This window comes from Typha angustifolia, chromosome 10 (genome assembly GCF_048772165.1).
Source record: "Typha angustifolia cultivar Huaian chromosome 10, ASM4877216v1, whole genome shotgun sequence".
Lineage (NCBI taxonomy): Eukaryota > Viridiplantae > Streptophyta > Magnoliopsida > Poales > Typhaceae > Typha > Typha angustifolia.
Genome location: NC_133248.1, coordinates 10,229,824 through 10,251,858, shown reverse-complemented (window position 1 = coordinate 10,251,858; position 22,035 = coordinate 10,229,824). Strand labels below are relative to the sequence as shown.

General features: G+C 36.7%; 4 protein-coding genes across 7 annotated transcripts; all 4 read left to right on the top strand.

The window, feature by feature from the left end:
• The first annotated feature begins 752 nt into the window (after positions 1-752).
• Positions 753-2,050, top strand: LOC140768219 (uncharacterized). The gene is made up of 2 exons (XM_073108403.1): positions 753-1,386; positions 1,498-2,050. Exons 1-2 carry the CDS (start codon positions 922-924, stop codon positions 1,903-1,905), a joined length of 873 nt encoding a protein of 290 aa, XP_072964504.1. The 5' UTR covers positions 753-921; the 3' UTR covers positions 1,906-2,050.
• A 5,777-nt stretch (positions 2,051-7,827) lies between these two features.
• On the top strand, positions 7,828-11,517 carry LOC140769021 (MLO-like protein 6). 3 transcript variants are annotated; one of them, XR_012105833.1, is made up of 14 exons: positions 7,828-8,047; positions 8,125-8,182; positions 8,270-8,427; positions 8,527-8,643; positions 8,727-8,787; positions 8,944-9,032; positions 9,131-9,205; positions 9,297-9,385; positions 9,466-9,515; positions 9,619-9,659; positions 9,732-9,905; positions 10,000-10,039; positions 10,121-10,249; positions 10,896-11,027. XR_012105833.1 is itself a non-coding variant. In XM_073109530.1 (14 exons), exons 1-14 carry the CDS (start codon positions 7,934-7,936, stop codon positions 11,343-11,345), a joined length of 1,641 nt encoding a protein of 546 aa, XP_072965631.1. In that variant the 5' UTR covers positions 7,828-7,933; the 3' UTR covers positions 11,346-11,517. The 3 variants fall into 3 exon arrangements, 2 of the variants coding, with proteins under 2 accessions (XP_072965631.1, XP_072965632.1); XM_073109530.1 differs by having other exon boundaries at positions 10,000-10,035; positions 10,896-11,517; XM_073109531.1 differs by having other exon boundaries at positions 7,995-8,047; positions 8,125-8,190; positions 10,000-10,035; positions 10,896-11,517.
• A 1,929-nt stretch (positions 11,518-13,446) lies between these two features.
• LOC140768893 (MLO-like protein 6) lies at positions 13,447-17,240 on the top strand. 2 transcript variants are annotated; one of them, XR_012105816.1, is made up of 14 exons: positions 13,447-13,717; positions 13,796-13,853; positions 13,934-14,091; positions 14,175-14,291; positions 14,596-14,656; positions 14,896-14,984; positions 15,079-15,153; positions 15,245-15,333; positions 15,425-15,474; positions 15,565-15,605; positions 15,706-15,879; positions 16,006-16,045; positions 16,127-16,255; positions 16,367-16,508. XR_012105816.1 is itself a non-coding variant. In XM_073109346.1 (14 exons), exons 1-14 carry the CDS (start codon positions 13,604-13,606, stop codon positions 16,919-16,921), a joined length of 1,746 nt encoding a protein of 581 aa, XP_072965447.1. In that variant the 5' UTR covers positions 13,452-13,603; the 3' UTR covers positions 16,922-17,240. The 2 variants fall into 2 exon arrangements, 1 of the variants encoding a protein (XP_072965447.1); XM_073109346.1 differs by having other exon boundaries at positions 13,452-13,717; positions 16,006-16,041; positions 16,367-17,240.
• Positions 17,241-19,077: 1,837 nt separating this feature from the next.
• Positions 19,078-20,982, top strand: LOC140769015 (zinc finger protein MAGPIE-like). Its single transcript, XM_073109521.1, has 3 exons — positions 19,078-19,285; positions 19,372-19,768; positions 19,876-20,982. Exons 1-3 carry the CDS (start codon positions 19,186-19,188, stop codon positions 20,714-20,716), a joined length of 1,338 nt encoding a protein of 445 aa, XP_072965622.1. The 5' UTR covers positions 19,078-19,185; the 3' UTR covers positions 20,717-20,982.
• The last annotated feature ends 1,053 nt before the right edge of the window (positions 20,983-22,035 follow it).

Here is a 22,035-nt window from a genome sequence, read left to right as displayed (position 1 = left end):
TTTATTCTCTCCCAAAGACCACACACCCTAACACCAAGTTCGCCCAGTGATAACATGCCACGTTAACTCTAAGAAAGGCTAAATTACATTTCAAACCCCCCCACTACTACCGTGAGGAATAAAATACATTTAATTTTTTTTTTTACATATTATACCCTATACTTTTACCTATTTTGCGACCCTCTTTTTCTTTATAACTCTTATTTAATATCTAAAAATTATTTAACAAATTAAGGCAGACTAAATTACTAAAATACATTTACTATTATTTTTTATTTTTTTATATCTCTCCACTATCTTGTCCTCTCTACTCTCCTCTTTCTCTTTTTCTTTTTCTTCTTTTATTTGGAAGAAAAATAACGAAGAAGAATACATAGATAACTAAAGTATTTCTAAATTATTCCAGTGAGTTAAATATAAATTATTTAAAAAAAAGATTTGATTATAAAATAATTAAAAATACTGTGTGAATCACACAAATAGATAATTTAGAAATCTCTTTAAAAAAAAACTTGTCCCTTAATTAGCGGGGAGATGTCAATCATCATCCCCCTTCTCAGTGCGGTGCCAAAAGAAAACTCATATTACGATTTGGACTATCAACATCACTCATTTTTCGGTGCAGATTATTGAATTTAAAAAAAAAAAAAATCGGTTAGGGGTAAAAATGTAAATTAGGCAGAAGCGAATAATAGAGTCGGTCAGAAGCGCTCGGTTTCTAATCATTAGTGTGAGTTGATGCGTGACTCGCAGCAAATTAGAATAGAATCTCTCCCTTCACAGTTCGCAACTTGGAACAGTACCACCTCCTCCCCTTACCTTCCTCCTCTCCTTTCCCTTTTTGTTCTCTCTCTACCTCTCTCTCTCTCTCTCTCTCTCTCTCTCTCTCTACCTCTCCCTACCTCTCTCTAGCTCAAAAGGATGAGTTTGGAAGCCGAGGAGGAGCAAACAACAAGTGGGTCTTCCAAAAGTATAGCTAAAGAAGGCAAGATGGTACCTATGGACCTTTTGGACGAGTACTGGTTCTTTAACAACACCTTGAATGGTAGGAGAGTGATGCCAAAGCCGAGTCCAAGTCCAAAGCCTCCTTTTTTGCCAAAATCCCCTTCTCCAATCAAAGGCAAGGAATTAACAAGCGAAGAAGACGACGCCCTGCTTTCCACTCCTAACAAGTTCGCAACTCATGCCCTCCTTAGAACACCTTCACTTCCTCCGATACGAGTAGGAAGAGAGGACATCAAAGAAGAAGCAGCAGCAGCAACTGGGAGCTCAATTATGTTCAAGAAGCAACTGGGCGGCGATCGGATTCCTGCTCGGCCGCTTCTCCGGGCGCCGTCGATGCCGACGCCTTGCGGCGAGCTTCGGCGTTCGCACTCTCCTTCCAAGGTGAGCTAGCATAATCTTGATAGCAACCAAAAGAATGGGATGCGAATTTCTTGTAAAAAGTGATTCTAAGGGAGATGTGCGCAGTTTTATCTTTTTATTCTTTTTTAACAGAAGCCAACATCGCTTGACATAAGAAGATATTGCTCTATAAATGGAAGCAATTCATACTACAGGAAATCATTCCAAGAGAGGAAGTGGAATAGCTTGAGTGATCTCGAGTCTATGGAGGTGCAAGGATTTAAAGACTTGGGCTTTGTGTTCGACAAGGAAGGGCTAAATGAGAAGCTAGCCAATGTGATCCCCGGCCTCCGCGGCAAAAGGGCTAACAACAACGACGACGGCGGCGGCGGCGGCAGCAATGATAATGTCATAAGACCTTATCTATCTGAGGCTTGGTTCGTTCAGAGATCAGCTCCTCCAATACTCAAACTGGTTGATAAGAGATCAGGGGTGGACATGAAGGACCAGCTCAAGTTCTGGGCCAGGGCTGTGGCTTGCAATGTTCGGCAGGAATGCTGATCAAATTCCACAAAATTAAGCACATTCTTTTGGGAAAAAAAAAAAATTCATGTAATAAAACTATAATTAAACTACTACTTTTTTTTTCTTTTTTCCCCTTGTAAATATTTAGCCTCTATAATCACATATCTTAACTATTATTCTAGGCTTCTTGTAGACAAGAAACAGTAGAATATATGATAGACTAATGCTCCTTTATTACTTGAGTACTATCTCATTGACTATTTCACATATTCTAGTTACAATTATATGGCTAATTTAAATCTAAGTAAATATTAGTATTAGTAAAGAAATTAAACTAAGAAAAGTGGGGACCTGGGTATCTCCATCACTGGTAATCCATTACCAGCCAAGTATCAAAACCCCAGTAGGTTATTTGATGTGTCATGTGTGACATAAAATTAAAAAGAAATATTCACAATTATGAAAGATGGGCCAATGCAATTTGCAAGGTTTTCTAAATGTATGATTGCAAATCCAGCTACTACCTGGCTTGTGCGTCAAGTTTATAGACTGGAACGTCACTAATTACACAAGCAACCATAATTTAATCGTTTTAAAAAGAATAAGATATTTTGATACCTAACTTGTAACATATTTACTAATTAAGAAGAAACCCAATTCCAATAAGTTTCTTTTAATAAATTAGATGAATATGTCAAAGTAAGAGTTAACACATAAACTCTAAGTTATTAAAGATATTTAGAATATTATTTCTGTTATAAATTCTCACATGTAAGTCATGTAAAAAGCTTTACATATAAAATAAGAGAGAAAATTTTAATTTTATCAAAATATATTTATCTTATTATGGGGCATTTTGGACTTTATAATTTTTTTGTGTACAACGTCACAAGAGTGAGACATTATTAATAGTTTATAAGGTGTATACGTGGAACAACAATAGTTAAAATAAATATATCAAAAAATATGATAATTTATGGAGTAAAAGTATAATTATCTCCTAAAATAATTGTTAAACTAGAACTAGAGGATGGCAACGGCCCTTGATAAGCAATGGATTTATTCACATCAAATGTCAAAGTTCCTTGTTGTGTGTGATCCATGTGGAGATCCCAATGCCAACCAAATGATAACCAGGTAGATGAGATCATGAGAATATATATATACATACATACATATATGATCATGTGCTTCATGAGTTTACATGCATGGTGTGATCCGGTGGCTCCCTGCATAAATTGTCTAGTCTGTGAATGATCACATGGTAGGTTCCATGTCTATGTACTATGAATCTTACATTTGGACATTGACATGTGCAGTTTATATTTTAGTGCCTAAAATATATATTGTTATGTTCTCTAAGAATTTTTTTTTTTTTTCCTTTTTCATGTATACGCTTCTAATTGATTTGTTGTTACCCTTTCAGAATATGTTAACAAACATATGCCTATTATGTTGAGTTTTGGAGATTACTGAACTGATGGTGAGTGGTTAAGAGAAGGCGATGGTTTTTCTGCTAGAGATAAAGGTTTGGGTCGGAGCTTTGATTGCTGTCACTTTTTGACAAATTTGAAAGTACAGAAATTGGATTACTTTTTCAAATACTTGAGATAATATAGATCAAGTTTGGTCTCAACTAAATCCTTTTGACTAAGGAATATATCAAACATCATTTTGTCGAACCGACAAAACCTAACTTCGCTAAGCTCCTAATCTGTTGGGATCTCCAATCGCTCCTTTGATGAAAGGTAACGATGGCTTTTTCGAGGGCTCTTAGGTCATTGGCGGAGCAGGGTTCGTGGTTCGACGAGCTAATTATGCCCTAATCTTTATAGAGGCTAGGTGTAACTGGTATAACTCAATACTAATGGTAGAAATGGTTGCAGTAAGTAAGGTGTTGCTATTTCTATGGGACAAGAATTTCAAACATTATTATCGAATCAAATTCACTTCTCCTAGTCAACACGTTGAATGGTGTCACGAAACAAGCATGGGCCGTAGAGGATTTGGTTGCTGATATTAAATATCTTTCTTGTAATTATCAAAATTATAAAATCAGTCATGTTTTTAGAGAGGCTAATCGTACTACTAATTGGTTTGCTAATTATGGTAGAACCATAGGTTATGGTTGGACCTGAAATGGTGGTTTTCTTAGTGAACTTCTACAACTTTTGATCTTAGACTCTAAGGGAGCATTTTGTAAACGTGGAACCTAATTTCTTATTTTAGAAAAAAGAATTATTTACATGCGTGCCTTTTTAAATTTTATATTTACTTATATACCCTTTAAACCCTATGATTTGTGCCTGGAAGTTAAAAAGTTTAGTAAGAATTAAAAAAAAAATATGATTAATGTGATGAAATATAATTAGTTGTTTAAGGAGTATCTACGTAAAAGCTAAATATTTCGTTAAATATACAAGTAAATATCAACTACGGAGAGGGTTACATGCAAATAAGAGATTTTAGAAGGGTATGAATGCAAAATAGAAAGAACCATCCTCTATCGAAGCAATTCTAATTGCAGATATGGGCTTCAAAAAGAGGCCCAAGTTGAGTACAAAGGCCACAGATTAGCTAGGGCCCACAGGTAGAAATGGGCCCAAATAATTAGTAAAGAATAGAGAGGGGAATAATTTAACACAAACAAACTGAGATAAACAAATCGTTTAATTTAATGGAGTAAATGGAAAATTGAAATTTAACACATGGGATTAAATTTAATATTTACTTTGGTCTCCCTGAGTATTTATCCAATTAGTTTATGTCTGAGGAATCTAAGTGATTAATGCCAAATTGATCCATCGAACTGGGTGCCAGAAATAAATTAGAGTGCTTATTAATTAACAACTCTCTGGTTGGATGATATAAAAGATTAAAGATTATGGCTATTGTTTGATTCAGATCTGGTGAAAAGATTAAAGATTCTCCTACGCTGGATGTTGATGCTTGCTTTAAAACAATCTAATGAAGCACTCAATTTCTCCCACAATAATAATAATAAAAAAAAACTCAATTCGTTTTCTTTCAGCTCCTTAATTATTTGTATACCCCTCCCCCAAAAAAATTTATTTATATAAATGCCCTTCATACCATAGTTTTCCTTTTACTATTATATTAATTTTTATAAGTCAATCAATAGTAAAATTAATTTGACGAGACGTATAAGTAATTTTACGATCTGAGATTTTGGACCCGGTTAACATCTTAATATAATTTTTTTTGTTAAAATAAAACTTTAAATTTTTAGACGAATATATATATATATATATATATATATATATATATATATATATATATACCAACTTAAGGGGTATATACACAAATAGAGGTTTTAGAGGGGTATTAATGAAAAAATCCTTTTCCTATTGCAAAATAAACCTCCTCCTTTTGATATATTAGCAAATCGACCCTTTCTCAACCATATTCGTGATCTTTATTTCGTTCATAAAGGATTTTAAGGAAGATATTGTCTCTTCTATTCTCCATACCTATAAAATAAATTAATTAAATCTCGGCAGTGATTTATATGCATAAGAAAAGAAAATTCCCAATTAATTTACATAATCGAGTGATATCTGACATCCACGCATCTCGACGCTCGATCGCCTCAGCGATCTCACTCTTAATCACAGGGAACAGCCCTCCAACATGGCTGTCATTTGAAATTAAGAAATGATTTTAATCAATTAACGTCTAAGCAAAGCATTTGTGCTTAGTTTAAGCCAATCCATTTAGTAATTGTTTAAAGTCAAACAACATTAATGGAAGAGTACTATCTTACTTGCAGATTGATCATCAAGTCAACAGGAAAAAAAAGTTCATTTTCGTTTTAGGGATCTCTACAGCATATGTCAGATGTCACTCGATTTTGTAAATTAACTAGATAATTTAACATAGAAATATTCAAGTCAAAGAAATAAAACCATCTCTTTAATGAATTAAAACTCTGCACGCCAATAGAATTAAAACCACATAAAATCTGGTCTTTTAATATTATTTTTCTATGATATTGATGTGTTTACTGTGTACTTATCTGGAATACTCTGTGCTTTGCTTCCACTGCAAAGCACAGAGTATGTATAATGAAAGACTAAGTAGGAAGAAGCGTGTGTGATGGCTTCATCTCATTCAACTACTCTTTACCCAAGAAAGAAAGCCATTTCAGAAAGGGATAGTTAGTAGCACTCTACCCTCCCAGATTTTGGTTTAATTGTGCAAAATTCTAGTATGTTTTTAACCTAAGCGCTTAACTCCATTCGAAAATAGTACCAAAAAGCATTCTATAGAAGCAAAATTACTATATTATCTTTTTATTAACGAGAGATTAATGGTTGTACTTTAAGCAATAATTTTGTCTAATAAGTTTTATTGCTGAGTGGTTTTGGAACCCGGGGAAAGACAGAATAAAATTGCTAATCGAGATAATTATTTGCTTAATCCACGTTTTACGTTGATTAGAAATCACTTAAGCCTTGTAATTTAAGTCGGTGGTGAGCCGGCTTAAATTAGTCAAAGAGTTCAAAAGGCCAATCAGAGGAATTCCGTTGTTGTTTTTTAATTGTTACACGCTCGAACGTTGACTTTGAAAACACGACAGTAACGTGGGGAAGTTCTTCCGAGCCGAAAGATCGAAACTAAATAAAATCTAAAGAAGTCATTTCAATCTTTTCTTTTAATTTATGGTTTGATTCCTGTGTTTTAATTTTAATGTCTTAATAAAAAAAAACCTTGATATCGTTAAACAAGTTTTTTTAAGGTTAATGTAAAAATAAAAAGGAGTCATATATTATGATCAAATGAGAGATATATTCAGGTATTTTGTATGTGTTCACATCTAATGGAAAAATAGTATTCTGTATGTGAACACATCTAATGGGTTGGTTAATGTGGACAGGATCTGAACCAGATCCTTTATGAGGGCTAATTTATTCTAAGATCATAACGTAATGCAATTTGAAAATGTTCATTTTTTAAGTTCATTTTCTTAACGAATTTGAAGTTCTGATATAGAGAGTTAGACTAACTATACATTACAAAATGATCTTAATACAACTCTTTAATTAAAAAACAAAATTGAGGTTAAAGTAACTATAACAAATATAAACTAGGTTGTTGAAGTCAAAAAGGGTATTACGTTGTTTGTTAGGTTAAAATTAATTCAGACAAAATATAAGCATCAAATTATCTAATAATATGCCTTAGATAACATTTCATTAATTTTTTAATAACATTTTGAATGGTTCAAATGTCTAATATTTTCACACTCAACAACGTAGGCAAAAAAAAAAACGATAACAACGTAAGCATTAATATTATTGATCACATGATAATAAGCACATAATACTTTTTTAATAAAAATATCAAACGAATAGTAAATGAAAAGAGTGTTTGAGAAGTTATATTTCTTTGAGGGGTTCCGTATGTAGTTTTATCATCCCTATTGCCAATAAGGAATATCTTCGTACGTTTCAACTTCTCCCTATTAAACATCCATCAAAGTAGTTGTCAAGGAAGGTGGAAAAAGAAGGAAAGAAAGGAAGAATTCCGTCATTAAAATAATTGTTCTAAGAACAATCAAGAGGACCACCTATAGATATCTTTCTCTCTCTCTTGCAAATATAAACGTGGAAGGGAAAAAATAATTTGCGAGCATATAAGCAGATAGGAAGCATTGCATATTTGCCTATGTGATGACATACGAATACTAAGAAAAAGAAATAGAGAGTTGACAAAGAGAGACAGCATTTGCTTTTGACTATTACTCCATCTCGCTAGCAAATATTGTCTATTAGAAACCCCCCCTCCATATTTGATATTTATATATGTCATTACGCCACGTAATGCTACCATGAGATCACCATTAACTCCCATGTCCAATTGTCTATGCTTCACCGTACATATATATCACCTGTTTCCCTATTTCTTTTCCAAAACACATGCACTTGGACTGGCCTCAATCTTCTCTCTCTCTCTCTCTCTCTATCTATATATATGTATATACCTCCACATCCCAGTAGCGTTATAACATTGCAGCCATCTCGAGATCATCATCATCAACATCATGGATCTTGAAGCTTCCTTAAAATACACCCCTACTTGGGTTGTCGTTGGAATTTGCTTTGTTTTGATCCTTCCAGCTCTCCTCATTGAGCATGGCCTTCATAAGTTAACAAAGGTATAGTTTTTATCTCTATCTTTGTTGGCTTCTATGACTTATTAGATATACTTATATGTTTGTGAACTTGTGATTAGGCACTTGAGAGGAGGAGGAGGAAGACTCTTAATCAAGCACTCTACCACGTAGTGGCAGGTGATCGAGTTAAGTTTATGGGGGTAGGTTTAGTGCGGTGTTAACCATTGGATTAGTGATGATTAAATCCTTCTTTTGCTGGTGTAGAGTTGAGGAATATGGGATTTATGTCCTTGTTGCTGACCATTGCCCGGAAACCCATCTCAAAGATCTGCATACCAACAAGCTTGGCAGATTCGTTCCTCCCATGCAAGGATGCTGCACCTTTGGGCACCTTCACAGAGGAACCGACTTGCGAGAACAAGGTCGGTGGTTTTTTTCCTTTTGCGTGTGTGTGTGTGGCATTATTATTGCAAGTAATCAAGATTAATGAGGGCTAATGAGGTTTTCTTGTGTTGAGACAGGGGAAGGTTTCGCTTATATCTTCACAAGGAACTGACCAGCTGCAGTTGTTGATCATCGTTATAGCTATTTTCCATGTTCTCTCTTGCCTCCTAACCTTAGCTTTGGGCGAGGTCAAGGTAGTTAATGCTTGCAAAAAAGAAAATCGTTTGAAATATTACTGAGGTAACAGAGAAGAATGACCTTTTCATTCAACATCCAGATTAAGAGGTGGAAACTGTGGGAAGAAGAGACCAAATCAATGGAGTTCGCTTTATCACATGGTAAGTAATAGAGACACAAGAATTAATCCAAATTATAACTTTTTCATCTTTTGACTTTCAAGTTTCTATCTTTCCTTCACACATCTGGCAAATTTATTCTTGATGTTCTTTTTGAGGTAGTCAAACGTTTTAATTACACCAGTCTAATATATGCAGATCCGCGAAGGTTTAAGCTCACTAAGCAAACATCATTTGGTCGAAGGCATCTCAAATTTTGGAGTAAACACACCTTGACTCTGTGGCTTGTTAGTTGAACTTGATCCCTAAAAAAAACCATTAACTTCTCATGATAAATTTCCAATCCAGCAGCAGAATTAATTGTGATTTATCATGATATCTGCAGGTTTGCTTCTTCCGGCAATTCGTTGGTTCTGTACACAAAGCTGATTATTTTGCTCTCAGACATGGTTTTCTTGCAGTAAGGAATCACCACCACAACAACAAGTACTGCACTACATAATTATTCTGAAGACAAATACTGATGAGATTTATGATCGTTTGTGCCACAGTTTCATATTCCTCAAGACTGCAAGTTTGATTTCTACAAGTTTCTTCGAAGATCGATTGATTCTGACCTCAAGACGGTCGTCAAAATAAGGTATTTAAGCGGTATAATAATCCTGGCACTTTTTTTGTATTATAGAGAGTTATAACTCTTAATTCTTTCATTTCTGGCAGCATTTGGATTTGGATATATGCTCTCTGCTTCATTATCTTCAATTCCAATGGTAAAGCAAACATTTGAAGCATCTATTAATACTTCAAAGTTGAGAGCTTTCATCATAAAAAAGAAGAAAAAAATAGTCTAATCTATTTTTCTTTTTGCTGCAGGATTTTATCCCTACTACTGGCTTCCTTTTATTCCCTTTGCGGTGAGCTCATGAAAGAATTTACTGTACGATTCATCTGAAAGACAGTAGTCAGTAAATAAATTCTTGGTGCAGATTTTGTTGGTGGTAGGGACTAAGCTGGAGATTATTATAACCAAGATGTGCTTAGATGGTGCTAATCATGCAATCATAGTTCCTGGAACAGTACGTGTGAAGCCTAACGATGAACTGTTCTGGTTCCGGCGACCTAGATTTCTTCTTCATCTTATCCAATTCATATTGATCCAGGTAATGTATTCATAAAAAAAGAACTACCTTCAAATTATGTATATATAGCTTGGCTTATGACTAATGAATGCTTTAATTTGTATATTGATTGCAGAATACTTTCCAGCTCTCATTCTTCGCATGGGCATGGGTGGGTATGTGATGCTCACAGCCTTAGAATGTAACGTTTTTGATCCCCATCCTGACTCAATTTTCTCACACTACAATGCATGCAGTACGACTTCGGATTCCGTTCTTGCTACCACAACCAATTGGATGATATTATCTTGACCATCGTATTCGGCATCCTCGTCCAGTTCTTGTGTGCATATATCACACTTCCTCTGTACGCGTTGGTCTCCCAGGTAAAATAATTTGAGCAATGATTCAATGATTCTATACTAGCTAATTAGTTATTAAAATAATTTTAATTCATAGGTAAATTAAAGGGTATATAAGATATTTTACATATATGACTGGGTTAATTAATAGAAATTTAAGTATTTTCTTAATAATAGGAGTGTCAATTTTTACTAATTTATTATTTTTTTATTAAAAAATAGATAGCTAAGAGAAAAAAATAAAATATGACTAATTTATCCGTACAGTTTAAAAAGGTGAATGGTACTTTCAATTAATCATATTTAATTTTATATAATCTTAATTATTCAATTAGGAGAGAGAAATCAGTAGTTTTTATTGAATCTTTCACCAAATAATTTATCGAGGAGATATTACATTTTACACCCTCCTTTTTCAGTTCATTATTAATTGTCAATACTCGGGGTTTATAGAGAAAAAAAAAGAGTCTTCATTTTGGATAAATCATAAGGTGGTAGCCTAATGATAAATTAGACAATAAAGCTAACAGCTCACGACCTTTGCCATGGCCAAATGAAGCATGTCTAAAATGTAAGCAGGGTGCAAACAATAAATAACGCAAAATGGAAGGTCTAAAATATAATATAATTATATTTTATTTTATCAGTAATGGCTTGTGTTTGTTCACAGATGGGTTCCTCCATGAAGGAAACAATCCTCGCAGACCGCGTCGCCGACGGCCTAAAGAACTGGCGAAGGAGAGCGAAGAAGAAGATAGCCAAGAAGAAGAAGAAGAAGAACTTGCATTCCTCAACTCCACCACTATCGCCATTAATTCCTCTCTCGCCTCTCACAGTTACCGAGCCTTGGTCGTCGCCCGGACAAGCCTCGACCACGATGGACTTATCGCCGTCGCCGTCGACTTCTCGAGCAACCGAAGCTTCGACGTCGCCAGTTCTCGTCGGATGGAGACCCGTAGAATTCAAGTATGCATCAGGAAGATTAGAGCTTCTGGAAGTCCAGAGAGCGGTGGAAGAGATCGTCCAACACGGCGGTAATCGTAGGCATAACGACGGAGAGATGTCTTTTGATTTTTGGAGGAGGCAAAGCAGCGCTGCGAGAAGCCGGCGATCGAATTGACCTACTAATATATGTTATTAGATCTAATTACGCACTAATTACTCTCCGAGATTTCTTCTATATGATAGTCGTATAGGCCCGGCCCAATAAGATTTCGGGTCAGGATCCGATTCAATCAGGGCTTCTCTCTTACTTTTATTGTGGGAAATTAAGTGTTTTCAGAGCAATAAGAGAAAATTATAGGGATGGAGTGGAGCATGTCTAAAACCTACCATTAAAACGATAAAAACACAAAATAGAGGGTGTAAAATATAATTCCTCAATAAGAATTTTTTTTAAAAATATTATAATTATCACCCAAGTCTTTGCACCGGTTCCAAAATTGCTATTCCAATATATATATTTTATTAACTTTAAAAATAACCTAATAAGTAATAGTAACTATATTATTTTTAAAGTGTTTAGTAGTAATTATTAAAAAACCCCCTTTTTTGGCGGGTCGGATTAAAGACTTGTATTCCACTAGGCGGAGTTTAAATTATAAAACCTAATCTATATATAGTTAGCTCAGGCTTGGACTTAATTACAGATCTAATGAACCGATCAGATCTAAAGCAACATATTAATATAGTATATATATTAAATTTTATATCTTTAGTAGTTATAAATATAACTCTAATTTAATATAATCTCATATTTTGGTGATGTTAACGCTTATACCAGTCTGAGGCTGACCAAATTTGATCAAACTCAGGCTTGATCCAACTCGGACCGAACTCGAAAAACTTTATTTTAACTAATAACTAAAAATAAAAACAAAAAGATAATTAAGATCACGTTGAGGATAAAAGTGGCAGCTAAGCTACGACTTTTCCATTTCATCCAAGTATTCCTGGACAAAGGTAGTAGAGCCGCCTTCAAATTGCTGAGCCAAATCAAAATTTCAAAGGGTTGACTTCTGGGCTGGAGATATGAGTTTTTATTTCATTCAAATATCCTTATCCGAAACTCGTACGTGGCCCTCAAATGTCTGAGTTTAATCCTGGAATTAATTCTAAAAAACTCAGTTGGATTACTTTCGGGAAAAGATATAACTCGTCACACCCTGTCCAAATTCGATGCACTGAAATCTCTTTTGGCATATAAAACTCATCAGAGTAATTTAATTCAATTAATTGCAGGTTTTTATTGTGCTATTGGACTTTGTATACATAATAATATTATTACAAATTAGCACAAAAACTTTGAACCTATGGCTGCTATTGATACAGTGTTCGGATCCATATCCCTTTGGTTGACCTTTTCCTTTGTACCAGCTCATAAATCGATCCATGGATTAGGTGCTCCAAACGTTGACTTCGGATACACTCAAGGCCTCAATAGCCAGTACGAAGCTCTAAAGGGTATAAGAGAAGATTCGAGTATATGACTTTTATATAACCTAGTCGGCAAGTAAGTAAATGTCCAGGTTTGCTTAAATACAATTGACATTTTTTTTATAATAAACTTCGGTATCTTAAAGCTCCTAAGCAACCACCAGAACGTTGATGTATTTCATCATCCTCTCTTAACCCAGATCACTGGAAGACCAAATACTAAACATAAGTTTATGGCCAACCTACTGCATGTCCTCATTCAATTGTCTTCATATATAGCAATTCGTCACCCAGCTTTTAAATATTATATCTTGGTGGGCTACAATTCCAGAGGAAAAGGTTGATTTAGTTTGTTTCACATCGTATCAGCAATTTTTTTCAGTGAAAGTTGTCCACTTAGATTCAAACTTAGGACTTATACTTTGATGTTAATTATACTCTCAAAATTTAAATTGATAGATAAAAAAAATGAAAATAAAAGAGAGGCAAGAGACAACTCCATGTGTTGTTGACTTGTAGATATCTCTAGCAAAATTGTCTAGTATAACCCCAGTAAATACTTCTCGTATCCACGTTCCTTCTGCCAGTACGGAAGAATCCATCCATCCATCCATCCACCCTTTAAAAAGAATTAGCATTGAATACTTTGTTAATCAAATGTTTAGATCCCTAGAATGCTATGCTATACAATATTGAGCTCTCTCCCTCTATATATAATTTGGTCAAAGAATTCTACTATATATTATTCATCAGAGCAGACAAGCTTACGATAAGGCCACTGCCATTTCTTTGCTCCACCGTACATATCAGACTTTTATTATCATCTATTTTGTTATTCTTCTAACTAACACATGCACATGGATCAATCTTAAATCTTCTAATGTATATATATATATATGTATCTCCATATGCCAATAGCATTCCAGCCATCTGGAGATCACCATGGATCTTGAAGCTTCCTTAGAATACACCCCCACTTGGGCTGTCGTTGGAATTTGCCTTGTTTTGATCCTTCCAGCTCTCCTTATTGAGCATGGCCTTCATAAGTTAACAGAGGTATGCTCGCTTTTCTCGTCTTCATCTCCTATCTTTGTTTGTTTCTATGGTTCAATAGATTCATATATGTTGATGTAGCTGCTTGAGAGAAGGAAGAGAAAGGCTCTTAATCAAGCGCTCTACCACATAGAGACAGGTGAGTTAAGTTTATGGGCGAGGCTTAATGTGGTGTTAACCGTTGGATTTAGTGATTAAATCCTTCTTTTGGTGGCGTAGAGTTGAGGAATTTGGGGTTTATGTCCTTGTTGCTGACCATTGCCCAGAAACCCATCTCAAAGATCTGCATGCCGACAAGCCTGGCAGATTCATTCCTCCCATGCAGGGATGCTGCACCTTTGGGCACCTTCACAGAGGAACCAACTTGCGAAAACAAGGTTAGGGGTTTTCTTTTGGACATTTTTATTGTAGACAATCAAGATTAATGAGGCTAATAATGAGGTTTCTTGTCTTGAAACAGGGGAAGATCTCGCTTATATCTTCACAAGGAACTGACCAGCTGCAGTTGTTGATCATTGTTATAGCTATTTTTCATGTTCTCTCTTGCCTCCTTACCTTAGCTTTGGGCGAGGTCAAGGTAATTAATGTTATTGCTTAACGATGGCCAGAACAACAAATAGTCCTGTCTTCATGAAATAATAAATTATTTTTTTTGGGTGCAAATAGCCACATGTATTTGTGATTTATTGCTAGAAACTCCCTCCTTTTAAATGTTTGCAAATGGTATCCTCTCTTATGTGTAAATTAATAGGATTTAAGAAAAAGGAATATGCTTAGAACTAGAGGTGGTTATTTGCTCATTTATCTGCAGCACTCCCTTAAAATTTTTCCGGACCACTAAAAAGATATATATTGATGGATGATCTGCATTCATTGTCCAGATTAAGAGGTGGAAACCTTGGGAAGAAGAGACCAAATCAATGGAGTTCATGCTATCACATGGTAAGTCAACCCTACTATAACTCAATATAATAATATAGAGTCCATGTCTTGTTTCACCTTTGACTTGCGAGTTTCAATCTATCCGTCATTCAACTAGCAATTTTGTCCTTAAATGTCCTTTTTTAGCCACTAATGTACTCCTTTGTCAACATCATCTTGCATCAACAAGCTATATATATATATATGTATGTATAACTTAGTCAATAATTTTAGTTACACTCGTATTATTATATATGCAGATCTGCGCCGGTTTAAGCTCATTAAGCAAACATCATTTGGACGAAGGCATCTCAAGTATTGGAGTAAACACACACTGCCTCTCTGGCTTGTTAGTTGGACTAGATCTCTGAAGCTCTTTGCCTTCTTATAAAAATCTTCAATTAAATTGTAGTAGTATCTAATCAATCATGAGACTTTTATAGGTCTGCTTCTTTCGACAATTCGCCGATTCTGTACACAAAGCTGATTATTTTGCTCTCCGGCATGGATTTCTTGCAGTAAGGAATCACCACAAGAAGACTTTTTTTTTTTTTCCTTTTTCAAACATAATATACGTATCAATGAGATTTGCGATTGTTTGGGTCGCAGTTTCATTTCCCTCAAGACTGCAAGTTTGATTTCCACAAGTTTCTTCGGAGATCCATAGATCATGACTTTAAGACACTCGTCACAATTAGGTATCTGTGTGGTAGAATCCTTGCTATTTTTTGGTCTTATTTTCTTGCAGAGGGAGTTGACCATAACTCTTATTTCTTTCATTTCTGGCAGCTCTTGGATTTGGATATATGCTCTCTTCTTCATTTTCTTTAACGGCCATGGTAAAGAAGACATTTGGAGCGTATATATTAATATCATGAAGTTAAGAGTTTTCATCATCGGAAATAGTCTAATAAAAACTTTTGCTACAGGATTTTATAACCACTACTGGCTTCCTTTTATTCCCTTGGTGGTGAGCTCATGAAACTGTGTACTCTATGATTCATCTGAAAGATATTAATTACTTAGAAAAGAAGGAGAGAAAACAAAGAGTAAATTAATTCGTGCTGCAGATTTTGTTGGTGGTAGGGACTAAGCTGGAGATTATTATAACTAAAATGTGCTTAGATGGCGCTAATCATGCAATCATAGTTCCTGGAACAGTACGTGTGAAGCCTAACGATGAATTTTTCTGGTTCCGCCGACCTAGATTACTTCTTCACCTTATCCAGTTCATATTGATCCAGGTAATTGAACCATATAGGCCTTCTTGATTCATTGAAAAAGAAGTACGTTCAAATTATGTATATATATATATATATATAGCTTGTCTTATGGACTAATGAGTGCTTTAATTTGTATATTGATTGCAGAATACTTTCCAGCTCTCATTCTTCGCATGGACATGGGTGGGTATGTGATGCTCACTGCCTTAGAATGTAATGTTGTTGATCCCCATCCTGACTTAATTTTCTCATACTACAATGCATGCAGTACACCTTCGGATTCCGTTCTTGCTACAACAATGACTTGGATGACATTATCTTGACCATTGTATTCAGCATCTTAGTCCAGTTCTTATGTGCATATGTCACACTTCCTCTATACGCATTGGTCTCCCAGGTAAAAAGGAAATTTATCAAGGAGAAAATTATATTTTGAACTCTCTCTTTTGAGTACGTTAGTCCCAACTTCTCTTTGGTGACTTCTTGTACTACTGCTTGTCGTTGTTAGATGGGTTCCTCCACGAAGGAAACAATCTTCTCTGACCGCGTCGTCGACAGCCTAAAGAACTGGCGTCGGAGAGCAAAGAAGAAGGCCGCCAAGAAGAAGAAGAAGTTGCACTCTCCAACTCCTTCACTTTCACCATTAATTCCGAGCTCTTCACTCACAGTTACCGAGGCTTCGCCGTCGTCGTCCCCCGGACAGGTTTCGACCACGATGGACTTGTCGTCGTCATCCCCCGGACAAGTCTCAACCACGACGGACTTGTCGTCGTCATCCCCCGGACAAGTCTCGACCACGATAGACTTATCGTCGTCATCGTCGACGGCGACGACTTCTCGAACAAACGAAGCTTCGACGCCGCGAGGTCGACACGGATGGAGAGCTGTTAATTTCAAGTATCCATCGGGAAGGTTGGAACTTTCGGAGGTACAGAGAGTGGTGGAGGAGATCATCCAACACGGTGGCAATCGCAGGCATAACGACGGAGAGGTGTCTTTTGCGTTGTGGAGAAGGCAGAGCAGTGACTTCTCGGGAAGAAGTCGGCGATCAAGTTTGAGCTAATACATGTGAACTAGACTTGTGTTTAAATTGGTTTTATCTTGTTCCAACTCATATCATATTAACCCACTAATGATTAAGTAATTACTAAGCTATACAATACTCTTGGCCCGACCCAGCTCTCATTAGGCCCAATGGGCTACGCCACCTTTCAAAATTTTCGCCTCGACCCCTAGTTTTTTTAATAGATTAAGCTAGATCTAAGTTGGATACGTGAACCAACTTGAGGCTTTAATTGGTATGGTAACAGCAGCAAAGTTGTTCTATTTTTTTACCTAATCTGGCAGGACCAGCCGATGAAATGAAACACAAAAGAGAGAATAAAGGCTCACATAGCTAGCTAGGTAGTAGCTAGCTTTCTTTACCAAAGTGTAACTTTTAAGCATTTCAAGTTGTAAACTAAGAAGCTAGCTAGCTAGCTAAGTCTTCAAATGCCAAGCCAAAGAAACAAAACATACCCTTAGTGACAAGGCATCTCTTTTCCCCAAGGCCCAGATTTGGGGGCCATTTTGATATTTGGACGAATAGTTTTGAGGCCTTGGAAAGGAATCTGATGTCGGGAAGCATGTGGAGATTGGAGCTTATAGGCCTAGGGGTGGGAGAGAATATCCTAGAGGGGTGCAAGAGTTCATATGCTAAACTCCAAGGGCTTAATAGTAAACAAAGACCCAAAGCTAATTTAGCACACCAACCGCCATTAGATTATGTCTTCCCCCCCTTGGACTAAAGTCAGCCCACAAGCCGACGACGCTCCCACACTTCCAAAAATTCACTGCCTCTTGCCATTTACTTTTAGTAATTAAAGCATAACCAAAATCTAAGGACATCTTTTATACTTTACACCATGTATTTTCCTATTATTTGTCATTAACACCCAGGATTTGTCTACTACTCTATCCTAGACATTTCATGATTCTAGGAAAAATAAAAACAACACGCTTTGAATAGTGTTCTCGTAAATACACTCGATGAATCGAATGTTTTATGTGTGACAGATATAAATATAACTATCTTTAGTTTATTAAACTCAAAATGCAGATATAAATGATAATAAAAGTAAAGGGTTTAGGAGGAGTAAATTATAAAATCATCCAAAATCTAAAAAGTGTATCCATCACTCAACTTCTTATATGGAAAGGAATCAAAAATTGAAACAAAAGATGCACGATCTTGTACTAAATCCTGATCACGTTGGAACTGGAGCATCCCAGGCTAACGTGTTCATGTGTGCCGAGAATAAAAGTATTCTTATTCTGGGTTTGTGCTCTCCAATGCATCAGTGTATACTAATGCGGATAGAGCGGAACAACGGATAAGAATAAGTGGGGGAAGTTATTCAGATTTAGGCCTGGGGCAAAGCCAACTTGGATTGCTATCCGCGGACAAGTATTCCTTTCCCTGTCGTATCCGCCGTCGCGTAGCCTCGGAGTTCTACAGCCTCCATGGTGGTAGCACGTGCATGCCGCGTTACACGGAATCATAATTAATTAATTACTAATTAATTAATTAACTACCAAATCAAGTTGCTGTTATATCTGAGATCGTGTAATTTGTCGTCCCCTTAATCCATGCCTCGGGCCGCTCGACTTGAAGATTTCTTTCGTTGGTGGAAAAAAAATTTCAACGGAATGCGTGCTACTCAGATGATAGAGATTTATAGGAGTAGCAGGGTTAGTAGGATAATTCATTTCCATTAGACATAATCCGAGAGAAATTAATGTGATCAAGTGTGTTCTTGAACCAAGATTTTCTTAATATCTATAAATTAAATTTTAGTAACTTAATGTACAGGAATACATAATAGTTTTAACTGAAGTAGTATATTTTTATGTTTTTTTTTTAACAGTGGCTTTAAGTAGAATATTTAGAAATTATCAATTTTGGAGGGTATATGTTAATAAAAGATTTAAGAAGGGTATACATGTGAAAAACAAAACCTTAGGGGGAACATCAAAATTATAGGATAATGATTCCAAATGGAAAGCCATTAACCCTCAGCTTTTGCTCCTCATCATATGTGTCATCATGCACATTTGCTCGTGCCCAACTCAGTCAACTTTCACCTTTTATGCACCGACCCCCCTCTTAGAACTTGCTATTATTCTATTCATCTCGAAACGAGAGAGAGAGAGAGAGAGAGAGAGAGAGAGATAGAGAGAGAGACCGCTCTATAATTTCTCTTGTATTTCATTGTCTACTTCACTGCCTCTCGTCTACCCATATAAACTAGAGAATTGAAGGTTGTCTTTTGTCATTAAGATCTAGAAATGGCAGGTGAAGCGATCTCCAAGGCCTTCTCTCTAAAACCAGACCAAGATCTCAACCCTCCTCCTGCAAAGAAGAAGCGAAACCTACCAGGAACTCCAGGTAAGCAATCAATCAATCTAAACACCTCTCAAACTTAGCTTCCAAATTGGTTGTGTAACCTCTTTCTGCTATGATGATATAAACAGACCCTGATGCTGAAGTGATAGCCTTGTCTCCAAAGACCCTCATGGCCACCAACCGCTTCCTCTGCGAGATCTGCGGCAAAGGCTTCCAAAGAGACCAAAACCTTCAATTGCACCGGCGAGGCCACAACCTCCCATGGAAGCTAAGGCAGAGGAGCACCAAGGAGCCGAGGAAGAGGGTCTACGTCTGCCCTGAGAAGACCTGCATCCATCACAACCCCTTGCGAGCTCTCGGGGACCTCACCGGCATCAAGAAGCACTTCTGCCGCAAGCACGGCGAGAAGAAATGGAAGTGCGACAAGTGCTCGAAGCGCTACGCCGTGCAGTCCGACTGGAAGGCCCACTCCAAGACCTGTGGCACGAGGGAGTACCGCTGCGACTGCGGCACCCTCTTCTCCAGGTTCGTCGATCGTCATATATATATATGTTCTATTACATAAAATGACATGATAAATAGGTGCCATTGTTGGTTTTGTTATCTAACTATTTAAGCTTTTTGGTCAACAGAAGAGATAGTTTCATTACTCATAGGGCCTTCTGCGACGCGCTAGCAGAAGAGGCGGCGAGGGTATCTGCGGTGTCTAACCAAGGCAATAACACCGCGGCCGGCAACATCAATTATCTCTTCACCGGAGGATTGATGAGATCTAACATGCTGCAGAATTTGCCATCCAACATGAAGCCAAACATGGCTAACAATAATGTTGAAGGTATCGGTCAGTGTAGAGATGAGCTCTCATTATGGATGGGCCATGGGAGTCAGAGTAACGAGCATTTATCCAACGCTAGTATGCACCACATTGGATCCATGGGAGGAGCTGCAACTTTGCATGGTGATCTATTCGCTTCGAATTCATACGCACAACAAATTGATCAGAACCAGTTGAGTTGGTTGTACAGCAGCAAGTTGCCATGTTCCAGTAATAACGGAGAGCTAACAAGCACGATGAAGGAAGCCACGGACGGCTCGCAGTCTCTTCTTGCGAGCGTCCCTTCGCTGTTTAGTAACCAACACCAGGACCGACCGCCGCCGATGTCGGATATGTCTGCGACGGCGCTATTGCAGAAGGCGGCACAAATCGGTGTGACTTCCACCACTCCATTTGAAGAACATAACAAGTTCGATGGTTTGCTCAGTTCGAGTCATCCAAGTAGTCTAGAGAACATCATGAATGAGTTCATGGTCGCGAATTCGTATGACATGTACTCAGCGACGCGGCGCCATGGCTCATCGAAGGATGACTTGGGAGGAGGAGGAGGAGGAGGAGGTGGTGGAGGAGAGACCAGGGACTTCTTAGGTGTTGGGGTGCAAACTCTTTGCCCCTCATCCATCAACGGATGGATTTGAGCTTGTGATCATGTTTAGCTCAAGATCATATCCACGGAGTACACGAGAATGTGTAAAGGGACAAGAGGTGGCATGAATGAATGCTTGAAATAGATCATGCATATTCTCAAGCACTTGAAAGGCACTCTATCTTGAGAACTGAGGGGGGTGGGAAAGGCAAGCAATAGTACCCTCTTGAGTACTCCATTATTGCACACCATCACTTTCAGGGTTGTATTTTTTTTTTTTTTTTTTTAAAGATGTGAACTTTAGTATTATTAGTGGTATAAAAGCTTCTTCTTTTTCTCTAATGGAAACATAACTATATGGTTATGTGATTAACCAAATGCCAATTAGTATGAGTGCAAGGTACGTAAAATAATTGTTTAAGTAGAAGCCATAGATGACACGGCCAATACCCGGTGTATAGGCAAGTGAGGAGGCCAATATAAGCTTGTCTTCCAACATTAGCATTCATGCGTGGTGATCCACACTAATTAAAAGAAGCCTTATAGTGGTGAGTAGGATATCTGAAGCACTTAAGGAGATTGTTTTTTTTTTCTTGTTCTCCGAACTTATTATCTAATTGAAGTAGAATGAGAAACAAGTTTGAGATTGTTACCGGTTTTCCTGTATAAAGAAGAGGTGATAGGCCCTTGGAAAGGGAAAAGAAAAAGAAAAAAGAAAAAGAAAAAGAAATGAAATCAGTATCTTTATTCTTAAGGTTTTCTTAACATAATTGTCGTTATGTTCTTTATATTTTGGCTATAATAAATTGCAGTTTTCTTTCTTAAAATATAGAATAAATTTTTATCTTGTATAAGAAAAGATGGTTTTTTAATTCTGGGGGCGATATTTGATAGTTTTGAACTATTTTAAGCAATTTGTATAATTGCAAAATAATAAAATTTAAATTCAGTTTTAATTGTGATTAGTTAGGCCCAAGCACTATTTTGTTTTTAAATTAGCCCAAGCCCAAGCCCAAGCCCAAGCCCAAGACCAAGCCCAAGCCCAAGCGTGATTTGTCCTGGTGTCTCCTTGACAATTTGCAAGCCCGAGTCCGAGCCCCACGACTCGAGTTAAATTTTATTAGAATATAAATAGATTACAAGAATCTAAATTCCAGTAAATATTCTTAGAATTCCAGGCAGAGTTAGTCTCGACGACTTTCGCTCAAATTCTAGGCCCCGTATTAACGTTTAGACATAATTAGTATTGCTGGACATGTTAGATCAATCAACGTATACGGACTTTTTTTAAAAATTTCTTTCAGAGAAAATATGAAAAGTAGACGCGACTGGATCCACAATTTCTTCTAATAAGCCTTTCTTATTAATTTA